The 22,770-nt window shown below is 38.3% G+C and overlaps 2 protein-coding genes across 2 annotated transcripts; both read right to left on the bottom strand.

Annotated features, from left to right (window-relative positions):
* Positions 1–7,843: 7,843 nt before the first annotated feature.
* On the bottom strand, positions 7,844–16,816 carry CCDC168 (coiled-coil domain containing 168). Its single transcript, XM_081300566.1, has one exon. The coding sequence runs from the start codon at positions 16,702–16,704 to the stop codon at positions 7,870–7,872; it is 8,835 nt and encodes a 2,944-aa protein (XP_081156692.1). The 5' UTR covers positions 16,705–16,816; the 3' UTR covers positions 7,844–7,869.
* Positions 16,817–16,984: 168 nt separating this feature from the next.
* LOC308652592 (leucine-rich repeat transmembrane protein CCDC168-like) lies at positions 16,985–22,713 on the bottom strand (the record flags this gene model as incomplete). Its single annotated transcript, XM_081300553.1, has 3 exons — positions 16,985–17,005; positions 17,386–20,007; positions 22,159–22,713. The coding sequence occupies 3 exons, from the start codon at positions 22,711–22,713 to the stop codon at positions 16,985–16,987; spliced, it is 3,198 nt and encodes a 1,065-aa protein (XP_081156679.1).
* Between the last annotated feature and the right edge of the window lie 57 nt (positions 22,714–22,770).

The following is a 22,770-nucleotide window of genomic DNA, read 5'->3' as shown; positions in this document are numbered from 1 at the left end:
CTGAATGTTTGCTTCTCCATATCCACATGTTGAAAGCTGACCCTCAATATGGTAGTCTTAAGAGGCGGGGTCTGGGGAGGTGATTAAGTCTTGAGGGTGGTGCCTCATGAATGAGATTTGTGCCTTTAAAGAGTCTTAAGAGACCAGAGTTCTTCCCTTCCCTAGGTGAGGATACAGGGAAAAGTCACCATCTATAAAATGGCCCCTTGACCAGACACAGAATCTTGTTTTGTTTCTTTTTACTTTCTATTTTAAATAAATGTTATACTCATATGAAGTTGTAAAAATTGCACAGGTGGTTCCCAGGTACACTTCCAATTGCTTCCCCCAATGATAATGGGAATTTCTGCATAAGCAATCATGTTGTCCACAAATAGGAAGAGTTTTACTTATTTTTTCACAATCCACATGCCTTTTTTCCCCTTATTGTAATGGTTAGGATTTCAGTGCTTTGTTTAGTTGTTGTGGTCAAAATAAACATCTCCTGAATTGAAGGGAAAAAATTTCAGCCTTTAACCATTAAGTGTGATGTTAAGAACAGTAAAATTGCTTTTTATTAGGTTGAGGAAGTTCTTGTGTATTCCTAGTTTGCTAAGTGTTTTTTATCATGAATGGGCACAGAATTTTATTAATTTTTTCACATCAATGAGTATCATGTTGTTTTTCTTCTTTAGCTTCTTATATGATGGATTGCACACTTTTTAAAATATCAAGCCAGGTTTTTATTTCTGAAATAAATCACATTTTTTGTGTATATTTTAAACATAGTGTTAACATACTAACATATTTGAGGAAGTATGCATCTATGCTATTGAGGATTTTTAGTCAGAACTTTTTTGGGGGGCGGCTATCTCCATCTGGTTTTGCTTTTTGGTAATACTGATATCCTAAGATGAGCTGAGAAATGTTTCCTCTTCTATTTTATGGAAGAGCTTGTGTGGAAGTAATACTATATCTTCCTTAAATGTTTGCTATAGTTCTCCAGTGGAATCATCTAGGCTTGGAGATTTCTTTCTCCAAGATTTAAGATAAGAACTTATTTTCTTTAAAAGTTATAGAAATAGTCATATAATTTATTTCATTTATGGTATATTTTGATAATTTTTGGTTTTTGAGAAATTGATCCAATTCATCTAAATTGTCAAATTTATATACATAAAGTTGTTTGTAGTATTGTCTTATTATGCCTTTTAATATCTTTGGGGGTCTATAGTGATATCCCCTAATTAATTTCTGAACATGCAAATTTGTATCTTTTTAATTTGTTGGTCTAGGTATCAATTTTATTGAACCTTCAAAACTCTTCAAAGAACTGTCTTTTGAACTGAATAACTTTTTTGTTATTGCTTTCAATTCTCTTGATTCCTGCTCTTGTGCTTATTTTCTTGCTTCTGTTTGCTTTGCATTTGTTCTTTTTTTCTGATTTCTTGAAGCAAAAGCCAAATAATTTGAGAACTTTTTCTTTTTAAATTTATATTTAGTATGATTTTCCCTCTAAGCTCTGCCCTAGTGCACAGATTTATTTAGTGTAAATTTTCCTTTTTTTCCCTTTATTTTTTGGTGGGTTGTATGTGTGGTTGGGGATTAAACTCAGTGTTTTACATGCTAGATAAGCACTCTACCATAGAGCTACATCTTCATGTCCATGTGGTATATTTTAATTTTTGTTTAGTTCATTGTGTTTTTAAATTTTCACTGAGATGTCTTCTTTATAGAGTATTTGGAAGTATGTTGTTCAGTTTCTAAATACGTGGGGGTTTCCCTTTTACCTCTTTTCAATTTTCTATATTTTTTCCCATTATGGTCAGAAAACACACTCTATGTACTTTCAGCTTGTTTTATGACCTAGGATGTTATCTGTCTTGGTGCATTCCTAGGTGCACATTAACAGAGAGTCTGTTTTGCTGTGTCAGGTGACGTATTCAATAAATACTAGCTAGATATCATGGATCCCAGAGACCTCACTGATCTAGGTGATACTTTGGTTGATGGTGCTGTTCAGGTATTTTTTCTCCTTTGCTGATTTTCTACCAGTTATTGAAAGAGGGTGTTGAAATCCCCAAATACAAATGTGGACCTGTCCATTTCTCCTTCTGGGTCTGTCAGTTTTTGCTGAGCATGCTTTGAAGCTCTGCTGTTCTCTGTATACATGACTCAGAACTATTTAGTCTTCTTAAGGATGGACCCTTCTATCATTTAATCTCACTCTGTCCATGGAAATTTTCTTTGCTCTGTAATTGACTTATCTGATATTAGTATAGCTAGTCCAGTTTTATTTTGATTGGTGTATGCCTGGTATATCTTTTCCACCTTTCAATTTATTTATATCATTATCTTTGAAATGAGTTTCTTATAGTCAACATAATTCTGATCCTCTCTGTTAATTTGGCTTTAATGGCATATTTAAAACATTTACATGAAAGTTAATTGTTAATGTTAGGAGCTAAGTTGACCATTTTATGATTTTTTAAAAGTTTGGTCCTTTTGATTTTTGTTTTGCTTTCCTTTTCCTACCTCCTTGAGCAAGGTTACCTGAAATATTTTTAGCATCTCATTTTTATTTACCTGAAGATTTTGTTAGCATATCCCTTTTATAATTTTTGGGGTGTTTTTGAAATTTTGGTGGTTGCTCTAGGAGATCAAATATACAGATATAAGTAATCACAGTTCACTAGTATGAGCATTTAAGTACTTAACTACAGACTCAGAATGTGGATCAGGATGTTATTTGACACTGTACTTCTCTTCTAAAACCTATTGCTGTGTTGATTCTGGTTGGTTTTATGAATTGGTTACTTGAGAGTCTTCCCACAACTTTAAGTACAAATATTTAAAAAGTAGTAAGTGGTAGAATGAGAAACCTTATCATTTAGGTCCCTTTACACACACACCCCTGTGTTACTGTTTCTCATCACTGTGACCAGAACACTTGAAAGAGGAGAGGCTTACTTTGGCTCATGGTTCCAGATGTCTTAGTCCATGGTCAGCTGACTCCATTGCTCTGGCCCTGAAGTGAGGCAGAACATCATGGTGGACAGTCATGGAGGAGGAAAGCTGCTTAGCTAATGGTAGCTGGGAGTCAGTGGGTGGAGGAGAGTGATAAAAAAGGGCCAGGCAGAATCTACAGTTCAAAGGCATATTCCCAGTGACCAGCTTCCTTCAACCATACCCCACCTGCTTATAGTTTCCACCTCTCCCCGTGGTCCATTCAATTTATTATTCTATCAAATTCATCCATTCATTCATTGATGAGGGTACAGCCTTCATGATCCATTCACTTCCCCAAAGTCCCACCTCTGGACACTGATACATTGGAGACTGAGTCTTCAACACATGAGCATTTAGGGGATATTCTAGGTCCAAACCTTAACAGAAGGAGTGATAGATGGGTTTTGTGTAATTTTTTTAGACAAAAGAAATGACACCATGTTTCCTCTTAGAAATGACTTGGTATAGTCATGATGGTGCAGGGGAGAAGAAAGAAAAACATTCATGATTGGTTGGGTGAGTGCTGTGGCCTGGGCATTTGTGTCTCCAAAATTCCTGTTGAAGGCTAATCCCCAAAGTATTTGTCTGGAGAGATGGGGTCTTTATGAAGTAACCAGAGGAGAGGTGGAGGCTTCAAGAATGGGATTGGAGCCCTTATCAAAGGGCTTGATAAATGAGTTGGTGACACAGGTCTGTAGTCCCCAAGACTGGGGAGATTGAGGCAGGCAGATTTCAAGTTCCAGGGCAGCCTGGGCAACTTAGCAAGATCCTGTCTCCAAATAAAACATAAAGACTGAGCTTGGGAGTAGCTCAATGGCAGAGCGTTTCCCTGGCCTTACAGAGGTGGTGGGTTTGATCCTCCCTCCTTCAAAAAGGGATGTGGGGTAGGAGGAAGCCTGTTTGGCCCTTTTAACCCTCTGCCACGTGAGGACACAGCAAGAAGACACAATCTATGAGGAACAGGTCCCCATCAGACATTAAGTCTGCTGCCACCTTTATCTTGGATTTCCTAGTCTCCAGAACTAAAAAAAATACATCCATGTTCAGTCTAAGGAATTTGGTTATAGCAGCCCAAGCAACTAAGACAATATGAGGAACAGTATCTTGTGAATAAAAAGAGACATGGGCTGTGCAGAGCAGGGCTCACTCACCTGTGGCAAGAGGTAAGGCTGTCACACAGGTGATGTGGTATAGTCTGTGAAGTCCCTTCCCTCCTCAATGAGGTGTTAGAGTAAGGCCCTCTGATTGTGAGGGTGGGATAGAAAGTGTTTGAAATTTGGGGAGAAAAGTGAAGGGATGAAGGAGAGCTGGGTGGTGAAGACTATGGAAATAAACTGAGGCCCACCTATTTTGTTGTTACAAATATAAACTGATTTCAATTACAGTGCCTGTGTGTAATATGATGGCAGAAAACAATGAATCTGGCTTCAGTCTCTCATCCTCTGAATTTTCACTTTCCCTCACTCATACCACCTCTCATTATCCTATTGTTCTTAAAGACTTGCTCTTAGGAAAAAAAATACAGAAAATAGAGCATAGAAACAAATTGAAGACCAGGGTTCGACACATGTGCCCTGTGATGGAGTGTTTGACTTGTGAGGGGAACACAGCGGCACCTGCTGGACACTGCATGAACTGCTAGTTCAAGGTTGCTCCATTGCATAATCAGATTGTTCCACATTCCTTCTGCTACATAATTCTCTTCTCACACTGAGTTTTCAGCCATTGATAAAATAAAAGAAAATACTGCACAAGAATTAGTGTGGAGTACACAATCTGATTCCAAAGTTTGAGGAGCTGTGTGGCATCCAACAGGCTCACATACCCCACACTAAGTAATTGTAGTTAAGAATTAAATTGTTAAAAATTTAATTTTAACTTATTTTTTCAAATAATCTAAGTTGCTAAGATATAAATTCTCATTAAGTTGTTTGGATTTAGCTACTTAATTGTTATTTATTTTGGCCTGTAGCTACAATAGAAAAATATGACTCTGAATCATTATTAACTGAGAACATCTGGGAATCTCTGACTTAAAGATGAATTCTTGTTGCTTTCTCTATTTCTTCCAAGTAATGAGTCAAAGCCCTTGAGGGGTGTAGTTGTGTGCAGTAGAAAATCTCAGACCCAAATCTAAAACTTTCAATGTATAAATCATGACAAACATTCTCTCCACCTCACCCCAGCAGCTTTCCTCATTACCTTAAAACTTGAGCATTAGTATCGCTTCTGTTTTAATGGAATATGGCTACACCACCACCATCTACTCTGAGTATTTAAACCCAAGAAGAAACATGTACCTCTGTTCGCTGGAGTCTTTCGTCTCTAAAAGAAGACTCGATTTGGATATTCATCCTTTTGTCAACATCCATTCCAAATTTGTAATTCTTGACAGATGGTTTAGTCTAAATAATTGTGGCCTCAGACCTGCTTTCTTTTCTCCATCTAAGATACCAGCAACACCTATGTGTATGGTAATGAGATGGCAGCTGGCTATGTCGATGTGTGTGTGTGTGTCTGTCTGTCTGTGTGCAATGGGATCAGTCTTTCAGGAGAATGTCTGCTTCTCTTCCCTAATCCTTCTTGAGTTTTCCAAGTCAAGATTGTGTTAGTTAATGTTGGTTAGGTCCAATGCTCAGGACAAGGTCTAGGGCACATGGTAGATATTTGAAAAACTGTTGCTGAAATATGGAAATTAATAAACTAATGTTATCTGATTTTCAAAAGCATCTATACTATAAAAGCTAAATGAGTTTGAGTTTTAGGGCCTCACAGATTTGTAAAATATTTTCACTGCCCTTAGTTAAAAACATTACCTCTTTTTACTTTGACTTATCCTCCACATCTGGTTTCATGTCTGGTGAGGCTGGAGAAGTTGCAAATTTTGGGGGATTGAGCTCAGAGCAAGCTGAGTTAGAATATATTTGGTTTATCAGTAGGCTATATAATAATGTGATTGACATTCACATATTTGGGTATAGAAACAGCTTCCAGGAGTCCTTCATTGTGAAGAACACATCCCAGGGAGGGACACAAAAGTGCAAGCTGGGCTATGTCTTAGGGTGAACACTTCCTAAAGGACCTGGAACTGGAGGAAGGTGGGTAACTAAGATCTAGGTTAGGAAAGTGGGCTTTGGAAGATGCAGCCATTCATCAGATGTGTGAAATTATAAGCTGCTAAATCTTTCTCTTTGACATCTAGTCAAAATGCATGTTCTCTTCTCACAGGAAAATATTTACAACGATATATGTTGACTACATATTTTTTTAAAACGAGAACTTCATGGTGTAGATTGACCAGAATTTTGTTTGTTAGATACAAACCTATGGCAGTACCACAAGTAGCAAGGACATCTGCGGGTGAAGTCACATAGCTGATGCTATCTAACTTACTGGTTTGCTTTACCACATCTGCCATCTCCTATTCTAATGAAGTCTGATGGTTCTAGATGCCAAGTTGCCAGAGTTAGTGAACGTGCCTGAATTTTCTAAATCATCAACGATAAATAACTTCCATCAACCACTAGAAGACCAGATTACTTTTGATCTTTACATAAGTGACATTACAAAATTGTTTTATGAAGGTGATCAAATAGTCAAAAAATATAGGCAAATGACTATCCAGCAGCTAACTATGATGTTATTTTTCTGGACTTACAATGTATTTGGTTCAATCAGCTTTATCAAAATTGAAATGTGTGATTTCTTCTCTTGCTCTGAATAAATATACCTCTTTGTATCTAATTTTATTTTCAAGTTTTAAACTTTTTTTCCCTTTTGACAAATGGACATTTGATATCTTAGTGACGGTTCTTCACAACATAAGAACCAGTCACTCAATCCTCCTGTATCATTTGTGGTAAGAAATCAGGCTACTGAAATAGCCTCATTTGTTCTATTTTGTGACAGGCAATCTCCGAAAGAATACATTTTAAATTATGCTGTAACACTTGTGTATTCTATTTGGATTTTAAGAAGCAATTACTATATTTTTAGATGTGATTATGGTTATATTAAAAATAGTTTACAGGGCCTGGGGTAGTGGCTCAGCGGTAGAGTGCTCGCCTAGCACATGTGAGGCCCTGGGTTTGAACCTCAAAACCACATAAAAATAAATAAAGATATTGTGTCAACCAAAAAATAAATATTAAAAAAATAGTTTACAGAGATATGCAATAAAATATGGACTAAATAACATATCTAGGATTTGTTTCAAAATACTAGTGGAGGAGAATTGATGAGAAGTGAACAATGCAGGTTTGCTATAGGGTGATAGTCTGCAATCCAGTAAATTGGTACATACAAGTCTATCACACTATTGTGTGTATGTGTGTTTATACACACACACACACACACACACACACACACAAACCTAGAGTTCTCTAGAATTGTTAGTATTAAGATATTCCATCTGGTTGTCAAACTCAGTGCTCATAACTCAGTATTTGTTCTCTATTCTGTGGCACTGGACACTGGAATCCTCACTGCCATCTGAAACTCCCCCTTCAGCCTCTGTGCTCCTTCTCTCCTTACTCTCTAAACAGTCTCCATCTCATACACGGGATACAATTCCTCCCACGGGCCCTTCAGTCAATGGTGTAGGGTGAAAGGGCTTCTAGGCTGTGGACCACTCCTCTTAGGATTGTCAGGCAGCAGCATCAACTAAAAGGAGAGTTTGGACATGGTAGGACTGAACCCAAAGTCATCTGCTCTTCCATCCTGGCTTGCCAGAACACATGCAAACTCTGCTGTGGAAATAAAGCCCAACAACTGAGAAGACACTTCCTGAGGACATCATTTGACATTCTATTACTTTATTTGTCATGGAATACCACCGAAGTGACCAGAGTTCCAATCCAGAGGAATCTAGATATGATGACATCAACTCTGATGAACTGTACTAAAGGACCCTGACAGTGACTCCAACAACTTTTTGGATGAGCTCCATATATTCCAAGGACTTGAAGTGTTTACCACCAGTGGAATTCTGAAGTTTCCCTTCCTTAAGGTTTTTTGAGGAATAGTCCAGCGAATGGTTTTGGGTATAATCTCCAGTGAATCTGCTGGTACACAGGCATAAAAGAAGGGCTGGTCTTGTTTTTTGTCAGAATGGAAGTTAATACCCATGTGATGAGTTTTTGATGATGATCTATGTTTGCTTTGGGAATAAGTTGATCCTTGTGAGTCATAATTACACACTTTCCTCTTTCTTGTGTGTATCTCTTTACCTGGTGTATGAATGTAGTTATAGTTCCGATGAATGTTGTTCTTTCTGAATAAATCAAATTTGGCTTTCTTTCTTTCTTTGCTTTCCAGGTACATGTGAGACTTGTCTTGGTCATTTTCAAGATGTAATTTCATATTTGACTCAGTTAAGGAAGCTACAGAGTACCCTGTCCTGCTCCCTGAAGTCCACGAAAGCTGCTCTTCTCTGAGTGAGATGGAAGGAGACAGAGACTGAATGTCCATAGTATTAAGTGAGCTGGGAGACCAATCAAGAGGCTGCATTTGGAATATATTTGATCTGTATTTCCTGTTTCTGTGCTTTTCACAGGAAGGTGGTTTCATAAGAAACGTATGTTTCCTACAGGCTCTAATATGATGGGAGCCCAAATCTTCCCTGCAAAATTGCTGCAAGTAAGTTGTGACTTCTTTCATCTTAGAAAAATTTTTCAAAGGAATGCCCTTCTGTAATTCCAAGAGAACATTTTGTGACTCCCGACTTAAGTAAGGGTTGGTTTCTAAAAACATACATTCCTGACTCTCACGTGTCTCTGGGGAGAAGCACTTGTCCAGGTTAGCTGAACTCTCAGTATTTATCTGAATATCAGTATTATCTTCAGAAGTCTGAGTGGAACGCGAGTTAACTAAATCAGTATCATTCTCCTGCATCCTTAAATTAAAAGGCCTATATGTATTTGTTTCTTGAAACCACATACTGTATTGTTTATCTTTTTCTGGAGTCATGTCAGATTTGAGCTCAGAAATAGTCCTAGAATCTTTCTGCTCCCTACTGGGTAGACCGGCATCAGAGGTACACATATGGGATGGCTCCAAGAACTTTCTGAAGTGTAATGAGTTTTTGTGGGGGTTTTGCTTTTTAAAAGAAATATGCTGTTCTAACAGTTCTGTGTCAAAGGAAAGAGAATGGCTTTTTCTACCATCATCTACTTTTTTACATATTGAAATCGGGTTTAGTTTAAGAATGTGTTTAGGAAGTGCATTTGGCTTGGGGAACATACTCTGATCAGAAAGCCCCAGCAGAAAGCGGAGGTATTTGTATTGTAAATCAAGATCAATTTGATGAAGAGATTTTTCTTCAAAAAGTAAGAAAATTCTGTTTTTACGCTTTGGGACTTTGACAGAATGAATACAGTTAGATAAAGGTTTTGTTCTATACTGGGCAGTGGCCACTGCACAAGATTCTCTTACAACTCTGGGAAGGGCTTTCATTTGTATTTCCAATATTTTCATAGAAAAGTGCATGACAAGTTTGTCTTTACCTTTGACTGAGTACTTCTGGAGAATATGAGGCAGTGGCATCTCACTAGTCAAAATCACTGAAGACATCTCACTTTCTAGGTTATTAATACTGTTTAACTTTGAAATGAGCTCATTGCTGCTGCTTGAAACATTAACCAGCAGTGTCTTCATACAGCTGAGAGGAGGTGAATCTTCTTGGTAATCATGTTTTACGTTAAGTTCTACACTATCCACCCCTTCTGGAGACATAAGACTCATTTGTTTATGCCGTGGATAGAGCCTCCAACTGTTATTTTCAGGAATAGCCTCTCTGGGACAAAAGTCAAACATTTGTAAGGATTTTTTTGCCACCTCTGGCATCAGACTCAGTTTTATTTCAAGTGCTTTTGACCCCAAATGATTGGTGAGTTTATTTTTATCTTCAGGATTAAAATGTCTTAAAAGGGGTTTGTGCTGCAGTTTGGAACTCACTATTGTTGACGTTGTATCTGGACTCTCTGGAAAAGGGGGTGACATTGAGTCATCAGACTTCCCGGCTTGCAATTTGTCCAGTTTCTCAGAAGAAACTTTGTCTTGGATCATACTTTTTACCTGGAAGTCAAGGGCAGCTTTAATTGCTTCATAAATGAAAAATAAACTTTCTGCACTTGTAGCACTTGTTTTGGTCTCGTCACTTGTAACTTGCAGTGATGTGGGCACAGTTCCTGGAACAGCTACTTGCTGCTGGACCTCTTGGGAGGTGGTGTCCCATGCTGGTTCACCCTGATCTCTGTGCTTAGGAAACAAGGAACACTCCCTGGCATCAAGAGGTGTCTCATACTGTGGTTCTTCTTCCTCTAGAGATGGATCATTCACACTTATAGTCCTTCTCATGTGAGTTTCCACAATCGCCTTTGGACCTTTAAACATGGATGGATGCTCTGTGGGTGTCAGAATGCATTCTGGTATCTTTTCTTCTTGCTCAATTATATGTGAATCAGGTTTTTTTATGCTCCTTGGGGCATCATGACTTGGAATAATCCTTTTCTCAGTTTGTGGAGTTTTCTGACCTGTTTTTTTACTGACTTCTCTTTTCCTACTTGTTTTACTCTTGAGGCTTGCATCTGACTTACCACGAGAACGCTTCTGCATTTGTTGTTTGCACACTGCAAAGGGTTGAGACTTCTGGGGAACTGTGTCTTTAAAATTTCTTTCCCTTTTTACAACTGTTGAGGTGTCTCTCCTGACAATTTCACCAGCATTTGGTGATTGCCCCCGGAATTTAGAAAGACAAACTCTCTTTTCCCATTGTCGGTTTGTCTTAGATTTTACAGTTTCTTCACTTTGTGGCGGACTCTTCCTGGAAACACGAAGACGTCTGATAAATATTCCTGGGGCATCTTTATCCCAAGAAACTTCTCTATTTGGTTTGTTAAACTCATATTGCAATTTCATCCTATTGCTTGGAGAACTACGTCTTATGGAACCAAGAATCTGTAAAATTGGGTGATTTGGGACTTTCATAGTTAAGTGTCTGTGGTTCAGTTTTCTTTCCAGATCTGCAATTGTCAACTTGCCTTTCTGGCCTTTGAAGGAAAGAGGAATATAGGCATAAAGTGAATCCAGAGTGTTTCTTTGAAGTGGTTTTTGTACTTGAATGTTTTCTTTTACCTTAGACAATCCTAGTTCCTCTTTGTGCTTTTGCTTGATGGGGCAGATGTTTTCCTTAGGTGTGATTACTGGAGTCTGGCTCTGAGACTCCTCTGTTCTTGGAGATAAATCAAGAAGGCTTGCAGGACAGTTTGAGGCTGATCCTGTGTCATCCTTCTCCAGACTGACAGAATTATTCTTGCGCATTTCCATTTTGTTCTCTTTCAGCTGTATAGCTCTGTGTGTGTGTACTTTCAATTTCCCTTCTTCCTGATTCACAGTAATGTCACTGGCCATCTCTAACTTCTGCTCCAAATGTACAGTGGTAGCTGTGTTAACTTCACCTTCTTCCACCAGAAGTTCAGATTGAAATTGAAAAGTACAGAGTGGGTTAAAGGACTCTATAACACATTCCTCTTGTTCTGAAACCAGTAATGCCTGACTTTCTTTTCCTGTCATGTCATCATACTCTGTAATATCCATGTGTATTCCTGGTAATATTTGTAGGCTGGAGCCTGCTGTAGTTTTTTTGTCTATATCTATTTCCAACGGTGTCTTGTGCTTTCCATCCTGAAGTGGAGACTGAAGAGAAAACACAGAATTTGGCCTGGTCTCCTGTGTACTCTCAGACAACGGCACTGCTTGCTTTTCCATGATAATGCCTTGTTCTTTATTTTGAGATGTACCTGACTTGGTGCGATTTATTTTTTCAAGTGATTGCTTTGTCTGTGGTGCTAACACTTTGGGAGAAAACATTTTGCTTATTTCTGGCATATCAAATTCATATGAATCCACACATTCTAGAGATACTTCTGATGAAATTTCCTGTTGGTGGGCATCTCTCTCTGGAAAAGAAATTCCTTTTGAACCTATGTGGGTGCCAAATTTGATATATATTTCCTTGGATGCTTCCCTTGGCAGGGAAGCTGAAACCCTAGGACTTACTTTCTGATTTATGTTACATGTTATTTCAGTTTTCTTCTTCAGATTTCCAATTTTAATTGCATCCATTGTGTGGTAGGAATAAAACATACCATAAGGTTCTCTGCACCTTTCTGGTTGAGCCTTTTGTCCTGTAAAGTGCAATTCCACTCTTCTCTCATTTTGTGTTGTACCAAATCTTGTGAAATTAACGATCACATCTTTTGAAATTAAATCTCTTTCTGACTTAACTTGTGGTGTGTCATTCCTTTGCTGGGCTCCAATCATGAAGTCTGAGGCCCCCTGTTGCTCCGCCTTTTTCTGGGGCACACCCTGTTTCCTTTGCTTCATGGTGTTTTTACTATCATCTTCAACTGATTCTCTGATTGCTCTTTTCTGGGCATCTAATAAATCCTGGAGATTCTGTTGTGAATGAGAGGGTCCTGACATTCTTGCTGAGACTTTCTCTACTTTGTTCCCTGAATCCGGAGAAAGGAGAGGTGCTGATGGTATGGAAAGAAAAGTCCTTGTCAAAACCACACGTGATTCATCTTTTCTTTCATGCACTTTTTTCTCCAGCACCTTCATATTCAGTACAAACTCCTTCATATTAAGGATATGTGAAATGGGTGAAATCCTTGCCTCTTTGCAATGCACCCCGATCCTCATATCTACTGTTTTCAGCTCATACCTTTTTTCTTTCCATGATATCTGTGGGTCTCTTTGCCTTACATCACCACCTATTGCCTTTGTATGTGCTATTTTCTCTGCATCTGATAGTGCTGAACACATTAGTGGCAACAGAAATGTTTTATTTCCAAGTTCTTCTTCATTTACTTGTGTATCTTTATCCAGTTTAGGTTTAGGTGGGAAAGGTTTGAAAGCATAAATTTTTCTTGGGACTATACCTTGTGGTTCAAGTGGACCTTCATGTTCTTTTCCTTTGTGTCCTCTGACAATCATATGCAGTTCTGATCTATGGAGCTTATGGGAAGAAGGTGATTTCTTTGACTTCAAAGATGTATCTATACTTCCCTTACCTACTATTTTCCCTCTATCTATCGTTTCTTTCTGAAGCATATGTTGTTTTTCACCTTTAACATCTTTAATGGTATCATTACCAACTGACCCTGTAGGTACCGTTTTCCCTGCACTTGATATTTTTGGCAAAGCAGACCTTGGAAGTCTTAGCAGTTCATCATCTATTTCTACTTTTGTATCCAACTTGCGCTGAGGCAGAGTTGGCAATGAAGCAGAAGGTTCCTCTGGACGTTCCTGCACCTTCCTTTCTTGACATTTGGGGAACATGAACTTTATTATTTGTACTCCATCCTCTTCCTCATTCTTTTGGACATGCTGTTTTCCTTTTGGTAGACAAATTAAAATATCACCAGTAATTGGCTTTATACATATGCCTCCTTCAGAATTCAATGATTCCTGGAAGTTTACTATGGAAAAAAAGGATCTTGCCCACACTGGTGTGCTTTCTTCCTTGATCCCAGTATTCACATCAGGCAGAAGTGGAGATTCAGCAGAAGTCTCACTGGGCACTATATCTGCCTCACTTTTAACGTCTAGAACCTTTTCCTCTTGCTTTCTAGATTTCCCTTGAAGGTCACCTAATTGTGTATGTAAAATACATGATTTCTTTGTCTTCAAACAAGTGTCCTTGGGATCCACTATGACATTCATACCCACAACTTTTTCTCCTTCATTGTCTTTCTGTAGCATGTGTTCTTTTAATTCTTCTACCTCATTTGAAAGTTTTCCACCAGTTGTTTCTGGACATGCTAGGCTCCCTGAACTTGACTCTTTGAACTGCCGAAGTGAGAGAGATGATTTTATAATTTTGTTTGCCAGACCCACCAGTAGTTTAGTTTTATATTCCTGCATTTTTTCCTTTTGTTCCTTGGTTTTCCATGGCAGTGCATTATTATTGAGTGAATATGAAAGTGATGATTTCTGTACCATCACATATTTGGGGAGTTTGATGTCTTTTATGTCTATTTTGAATCTATCTTTTTCTTCTTGCTGTAATATGGACTGTACTGATTCTTTAATGCTGTTCAACATGTAACTATCCAATGACTCGGTACATGATTTTTTATCTGAATCTGATGCATCTTGAGTCGTTAATGGTGGAAAAGAGAACTGTGTTCTTCCAAGGGTTCTTTCCTGTTTTTTCATTCTAGTGTCCTGCTCCAGGTAAGATGGAAAAGGTAAAGAGCTTTTCCTCAGAACCACTCCTGATTCCCTTTTGCCTTCTTGCTCTCCTTTCCTTTCTTTTTTAATATTCAAAGGTAGTTTCCTTCTATCGTATAGATGTGGATGCGGGGATGCCTCTGTTCTCACACTTATTATACTACTTTCTGTGCCTTTTATTTTCACTTTGTCCCTTACCTCTCTGCATGGCACACGCCCCTTTGCTCCTAATGTTATATTACGTGAGCTAACACCTTCACGTAAACCAGCATGTCCAATTCTCCCTATATCTAATAACTGAGGAAGCTTTGCTAGTGAAGAAGCAACTCTGTGGTGAGATGGAGATGGTATGGAAGGACATATTTCTGCCTGAACCACATTAGGATCTCTTGTTTTTTCTTGCTTCAGTCCTACTTTTCCTCTAATGCCCCACTGCGGTTCCTGAGTGTTGCGCAGAGCACTGTGCTCACAGATATTGACCACATGAGAAGACGCTGAGTTCTTTGCCTGGAAAGCTGTGCCACTGGGGCCTATCAAGCCCCTTGTGGCTGAGGGTTGTATTCTGCCTTCCTCCTGTGATAAACACTTTCTTGGCTTTGCATGGCTTTCTTTCTTTGCACAGCTAGAAATGGACTCTGTAAGTCTTATTTGTCCTGAAGGAAATGATACATGCAGCACAGGATGTGGTTCATAACTTTTTATTTTTCCTGGTTCATCTTCTTCTTTTATTGTGTCTAATTCAAAGAGAGGTGAAGAAGTGATAAAAGAGTAAGTTTGGTTGAGAAGAACATCTATACCCTCATTTCCTTCCCGTCTCTGTTTGTTCTGCTGTGTGATATTCACTTGCAGTTTCTTTATTTTCAATATATCATCAAGGAGTGATTCCTTTGCCTTCCCAGATGTGTCCTTGGGATACATTATGCTTTTCTTTAAAACATTTTCTTTATCCTCTTTTCCGTGTGTCATGCATTTTGTTCTTCTTGGATCACTTGAGATGTCTTTCAAAGGTGACACTTTATAATTCAATTTCCCAACAACTGTAGATTCCATGTGGTATGAAGGGGGAAGAAAGGACCTTGATACTTTTTGTTTTTGTTCCATGACTTCTATTCCTTTGTTTGATTTACAGTGAGGTAAAGGAAGTACCTCATCTTGTTCATGTTTTCTTTCTTGTACATGTCCCAATTTTTCATTTACGTTTGTCTGTTCTCTAGTTTTTGGATCACCATGTCCAGTGATACTGGGTTCATGTGGAAGTGATAATTGATCTGCTTTGAAAGTCACATCCTCAGGGTGTACTCTATGTTTCATATTTACTGTGTTTTTTCTCTCCATCTCTTTCTGGGCCTTGTATTTTTGTATGGGATTTACATCATGTGATTTCTCCTCCCCAGTTGATTTTGTATGCATCATCTGCCTTCTGTCAAATAATTTTTGGTCCTGTAATGGTGAAGTAGCAGATCTTGTTATTTTGTGTGTATCTTCTTTTCCTGCCTTATGATAAATCAGAGGAGGTTCGGAAGGCATATGTACATGGGGAACCATTTCCTGCTCACTTTCACTTTCTTGGTCTATTTTTCCTTGCTTTCTATTGTTTTGATTCATTTCCCCTTGACCTTTGCCTTCTTGATCCCATTTGTCCTGGACTTCACCTGCTGCAACTGCTTTCCCCTGTTCCTGACGACCTTTGTGGAGTTTACCTTGTCTTTTGCCTTCTGGATCTGTTTTCCCTTGCTCTTTAGGATTTGGTGGTAGGTCTTGTGAAAGTGCTCCATTTCCTTCCAAACCTTTGGCTTTTGGATACATTGTGTATTTCTCAGCTAATTTCTTTACATCATCCTTTTCTGTCTGTGGCATAAATTCTTTTAATTTTTGTGTACCACTTGTGATATCACCCTCAATGGACTCTTTGCTTGGTTTTCTCACTGCATCTGATGATTTCTGGTAGGATAGTTCTGGAAGAAAATATCTTCTCACCTCAGTTCCATAGTCTGTTTTTCTTCTCCTCATATCCAATTTTAAATGAGGAGGCGGTATGTATGTATCAGTACTGGTCAAAATCTCATTTGATTCATCTTTAACTTTTTGCAGATTTTTATCTTGCTCTTTGATGTCTAACTGAATTTCCTGTGAAATTGCCAATGATTTTCTTTCTTTCAAAAGCATTACTTTTTCCATTTTTACACTTTCCTCTTCTTTCTGCATTGTAACTACTACAGCATTTTTTACACTGTTGGGGGTAGGATATGTATTTTGCATGTATTTTGCTCTTTTTATACTGCTTAAGACATCATCAATTGGCTCCTTATATAGTTCCGTTCCATCTGACAATTCCTGGAGTGTCAATAATGGAAGACAGAACCTTACGATTCCTTGCATGTATAGATCTTTTGTTGTAGGATCCCATTCTGGGTGAGGTGGAGGAATGGAATCCCAGAGTTCATTCTGAATTATGTCTTGATTTTGTTTATCCTCCTGCATAATTTTCTTTGTTTTTTTGTTGGACCACTGTAATTCCTTCCTATTCACTAAGTGTTTAAAAGGTGAATTCTTTCCCTTCAGAATGATATATATGAGGCTAATTATATCTTTCAGATCTACTATATTTCCTCTACCTCTCCTTTTCTTCTGTAGCAAACATTTTGATTCCATTATGTTATTGAAGCGATATCGAGTTGTTGACTCTAAATATGACATTCTTCTGATATTTAAGGATGCCTGGGGCTTTAGTGGTGGAAGGCAGTCCTTTGGTATTCTTGATTTATCTTTTCTTACTTTTATCCTAGGATTCAAATTAGAATGTGACAGAGATGGTAAAGAAACATAGGAGAGTCTTAGATCTATGTCTAATTTACCTTTATCTTCTTGTACCCTGCTTTCTGGTTTTATAATTTTCAACAGTGGCAAGTCCTTTCTGTTGAGCATATGTGACAGTGATTTCTCTGACTTCATTGTGAAGTATGGGTTCATTTTTTCTTCCATTTCCAGTGCTTTCACTCTATCCTTCTCTTCCTGTGATATATGTTGTTTTCTTCTTTTTACATTTGAAGTAGTCCCATTGATTTTTTCATTACCCAATTTGAAGTGAGGTAAAGAAAGGATGGGCTGATATGTTTTTTTCACATCCAAATCTGGATCACCCTTTCTGGGTCTTGTACTTACTGTTTTCTCTTTTACATTCCACTGCCCTTCTACTCTGTTGCTTGGGGTATCAGAGTGAGTGACACTGGAGAGATTCTTCAACTCTAGAGCTTTTCTTTTGGGGCATATTATGTCTGTCATAACACCTTGTTTTAGGCTATCCTTCTGTCTTTGACTTTCACGCAAAACAGACATACATATAGACAGAGAATGTAATAGTATTCTAGGTAGATGCACCTTTCCTGGAATTCCCCTATGTGATTTTACCTTCATTCCAACTCTTAGTTTGGATGAACTTCCATTTGATATTGTCTCTGTTACTGGTGCCCCATATGATGATTGCTTTTTTTCTGAAAATAAACGAGTCATGTGTTTCTTAGCTTCTGTGTTTTGTTCTACAGGCATTTTGTCTTGTTTTCTCATGTCCCTTGGAGTAATTGGAGAGACACTCTGTTCTAGTCCGCACTTATATGCAGTGCTTGGTTGATCTGTAGAAAACAGATTTTGTCCTTCTACCCTGCTTAATGCACTACCCACTTCTGCTGATACCTCCTTTGTTAGAGGAATTGAATGTGGCCAGACACAGGGATACTTTTGAGGGTAAAACATTCGCTCCTTCAAGTTCTCATAGGAAATTGATAGGTGCTGCTGTTTTGGTGCTTCTTTCCCTTTTTGAGTATATCCATTTGTAACACCCATTTGCTTTAATGTTTTCCTCGTCTGTGAAGCTGAAGAGTCACAATGCATGATATTTACAGCATCTAGCACTGGACTATCATTTTCAGATGTGGACTGTGGAAGAGCCTTATACATACTTTTTTTCTTTTGCTGTTTTCTTTCTGTAGTCAAAGTGTGATAGCATGGATTATCTCTTGCATTTAATGTTCTCTTTACCTGCAAATTAAACTGATATGTACCCATCAGAGGATGAGCAACAAATGTTGGAAAAACCGTGCATATACTGTCTTGTAGATGTTCTTCTGTTCCTGTAATAGGCAGATTAATTCCTTCTGTACATGGAGGTTGATCTTCCAGAACACTCACTTCATCTGATGCTTTTTTCAAGACTTCTGACTTTAGTATTGCTTTTGCTGAGGTTTGTTTCTTTGCATTTTCAATATGAAGATGATGTAATGTGTGAGAGAAAATAGATTCTAGAATCTTGTCTTTGTGCTGGTTATAAGTAGTCAGTTGCCTTGCCCTCAATTTTTTTGAAAAGTCCACTTTCTGTCTATTTAATTTTAATAGATTATCAGTTAATTCTGTTTGTTCTTTTCCCCGTTGATTTACACTGAAACTTCGAGACAGCCTACCATTTTCTTTCCTTGTATTTACTGCTTGTTTTAAACGAAGAGGGTCCTTACTGAGGCAAGATGCAGAATCCATACTTTCAGGTGTATGACTTGGTTTCACATGTCTTCTCTGCTCTGCACAAATTTTGAGTGGATCCTTTAGCTTTGAATAAAGAAATTTCTGTCCTTTGGAATCTATTAAGATATCTGTTTCCTGTAATTCTTTTCTTCCCAGTAGATGTGAAATATTTTTTCTGTTAACATGCATATCTTCCTTAGCTACCTGTCCTATGTTTTCTAAATGAAGAGGTTCTCTAATGGGATAGGAATCAGATTCCATGTCTACCAGGAAAGTACTTTCTTGTTTCCGTGATTCTGGCTTTTTATAAGTGAATATATTCTGTCCTTTTGAACTTAATGAATTATCTGTTTTCTTTGCTCTTTCTCTCCTGGGTGGAACTGAAACTGAATGTTCAGCAACATCTGCAGTTCTTTGTTTCTCTCCTTGTGCAGTGAAGAAATCAAGTTCTGTATCTGTTCTTGTTTTTTTGAGCCTACCACCACTAATTTCTCTCTTCTGTGAAAATATAACAGGGTGTATTTCTTTTTCCAAATCAACTTTTAATTTGTCATGGTCAAGTCCAATGTAATCAGTTTCATCTTTCTGTGAAATGGGCTCAAGACACACCTTTCTTTCCAAATATTCTAATTTGACATGAGGATGCCTTTTCATTTGTTCTGACCTAATCGGTAATTGTTGTAGGTATTGTTGAGGCATGTCTACTAAAGTGCGTTGGTGGGTTTGTTCTTTTCTAATATTCTCTTCTGGTTTTTCAATGATGCCGGCCATGTCAACACATTCTGACAATGATATCTGCCTGTCGTTTAGTGGTTTCTCTGGCGTTAGCTGTGAAAAAATGTTTACCCCCTTCTTCAACTCGTCTTTCTTCATTTTTATTTCTATAGGCTTTTTATTGGAAGGCACAGGGGATCGAGAGTCAAAATCAGCTTTCAGAAGTAGGTTTGTTGCAGCTTTACTCAACTGGAATGCTTTCTCCTGCTGAATGTTCCCTCCCTGCTCCTCCTTATTGTTTCTTGAACCACATCCAAGCATCCAGGAAACTCGTGTTTTCTTTGCCTTCAGTCTTACCTGTTTGGTATGTCTAGCATTTTTCACATATGCTGTTTCCACTGTACAATTGTGTCTTACAATTTTAGGATACATGGGTATGAAGACATAAGGAGAACTTGAGATATTTCCTGAGATACCAGGCTCTTGCTGTCTCTCTTGCAGGGCAAAGGTTTCAGGATTTGTAATTTTTTCACTGTTTGCAGTCTGGAATTCTTTCTTCTGGATTTCAATTTGAAGAGGATTTATATTAGAGAAAGAAGCCGACTCTGGACTAAGCAACTCCACAGGTTTTCTCTCTGCTTCTTGATCTATTAAATAAATTTCTATTTTTTGAGGAGTGATCTTCTTGGGGCACACTGTATTAATTGAAGGTGCTTCTGAGCCGAAAGGATCATGCTTTCTCAATTGATCTGCTCCAAATTCGACTGGCTGGATATCCTGCGGAGCTGCTCTAGACAAAATCTGTTGTTCATATTCCTCTTTTTCCCTAAATTTTTCTTTGGGCTCTTGCTGTTTCTCTTGCAGGGCAAATGTCTTGAGATTTGTTACCGTTTCACCATTTGCAGTCTTGGATTTTTTCTTCTGGTTTTCAATTTGAAGAGGATTTACATTAGAGAAAGAAACCAACTCTGGACTAAGCAACTCCACAGGTTTTCTCTCTGCTTCTTGATCTATTAAATAAATTTCTGTTTTCTGAGAAGTGGTCATCTTGGGGCACACTCTATTGATTGAAGGTGCTTCTGAGCTGAAAGGATCAGCCTCTCTCAATTGATCTGCCCCAAACTCAACTGGCTCGATATCCTGTGGAGCTGCTCTAGACAAAATCTGTTGTCCATACTCCTCTTTCTCCCTAACTTTCGCTTTGTTAGGAGCATTTCCCTTCAAAGATTTTTCACATGTATCCCTGGTACTAGGTGATTGTTCCATTTTCATACAGCATAGCATTGGCATAGAGGCATATACAGATTTTACTTCAGTACTTGGTACAGCCTTTTGTCTCTCTACTTTTATCTTTTGGGTTTCAAAATTCCACTTTGGTTTCTCAGTAATGCTTAGAGCAGCATGACCTGCATGATTAAGTGGTTGTGAAACTGCCAATCGCTTTACCTTTGAAATTATGCCTTTTGGACTTGTGATAACTATGTTTACATTGTCAGTCTGTCTTTCAATTCCTTCTGACACAGTTAAATGCCTGCCAACAGAATCTATGGTTCCAGCCAAATGGTATGGAGCTTTTTCTTTTAAAACAGATTGATCAATTCCCTTTTGATCATATTGACTAAATACAGCATCATCTTTTGGTTCACCTAAATCTGCAAAAATATGTGGTTTCTCCATCTTGGAGTGTCCAACTCCGAAACTTGCTTGCACATTTTCTATGTTTTCTACTTTGACATTTTTTCCTGGATTCCCTTCATACACCTGTTTTTGGGGGAAAAAAGATTTTCCTAGAAGAATGACTTCTGATTTGCAGGGATCGGGTACTTTTATGGGATGTGCATTTATTGTTAAGCTTTTTATGTAGAATAAATCAGTTTTTATTGGAGGTTCTCTTTTCTCTTTCCCACATTCTCCATCATGTAATTCTGTTTCCCTTAAAAAGCAGGAGGCACTGCTATGGTCAATGGAATTGGAATGTGACAGGCCTCCGGCTGGCGACTGCTGTGTTAGCTGTGTATGACTGAACCTTGGTACTGTCATGTCTGCCTCCATTTCTAACTTACATTGCTTTCTAATGCCAGAGGTATTTGGTGCAAAGCAATGGGTATTTGGAAATGTGCCAGTCATGCTTCTACCTTGCCACATTGTTTTCATGCTGGTTCTTAAACTATATTTAAATTTCTTGCTATGTTTTGTGCCAAAGTGTCTACTGATTTTAAGTATCTGTGAAACTGGTGGCTTCTCCTCCTCTGTAGCCAAACACCTGGGATTCAATATAGTTTCATTTTCTGACAATTGTACTATGCTTGCCTGGCTTTTAGAGTCAAAGAAACCAGGCATGAAAAAATCAGAAGGCCCCAACAAAGTTTTGGTCACATTTTCTTCTAACTCTGCCTTTTCCTCTGGAATATGACCTACCACAGTTTTTTGAAATGTTCTGTTGGACTGGATGCCCCTCACAGTTGTACCCAATGAGAGCTTATCAATCATTAATTTGAGGGGAAGACTCTTAGCATCTTCAGAGGCCTCAAGTAATACTTCTCTGACACTAGCATACCACTGCACCTCTCTCAGCTTGTGCTTTATGTTGTTCTTTTTCTTTCTATGGCCTCCCATGGGATACCTTGAGACATTAAGCAGTTTTGAAATTGGTGGTTGTTTTGCCTTCAAAGTTATATGCTTAGGACTCAGTATACTTTTTTTGCTTACAAAATCTAATGTGTAGGTCTCACTTTTAGATTCATAAGATACAAAGATGGAGAAATCTAAAGGTTTTAAAGATGTTCTTAATAAGTCTTTGTGATTGTATGCCTTTTCCCCAGAAACTGGATAATCATATTTCTGTCTAGCATTTCCATCCCAGGGCAAATCAGACACTGTTGAAATGATCTCCAATTCCTCTGCATTTGGAGATGATGTCTTTAGACCTGCCATAATTTTTACTTCTTCCTGCATATGAGGACTTCTTTGCATTGTTTCAACCTGAAAATTTATCATGTGTCCAGAAATAGGCTCCAAAATAGTTTCTTGAAACCGGTGGCTTCTCTTAAACACATCTTCTTCTTGAAGGTGTGTTTCTTGTGCTATATAGGACAAATTCTGAGTCCTTCTGCCTTCTGACCTCTTCAGATCAGACTCTGATTTGTGAGAACCAAGGGCTTCCATTTGATATACACTGAAGCTCAAGTGCTGGCTGCAGTGTGGACCAGACCCCGATGGCACATCTGAGATATCCTCCTGTGTCTCTGCGTGTAGCACATTCATTTTCACTGCATCACTAGGTCTGTTTTGCAAACCAGTCAAACTGTTTTTTTGTGTGTC

The sequence above is a fragment of the Spermophilus citellus genome, assembly GCF_964194105.1.
Source record: "Spermophilus citellus genome assembly, chromosome: 1".
Classification (NCBI taxonomy): domain Eukaryota; kingdom Metazoa; phylum Chordata; class Mammalia; order Rodentia; family Sciuridae; genus Spermophilus; species Spermophilus citellus.
The sequence above is the reverse complement of the archived record's forward strand: the minus strand, read 5'-3'. Positions and strand labels throughout refer to the sequence as shown.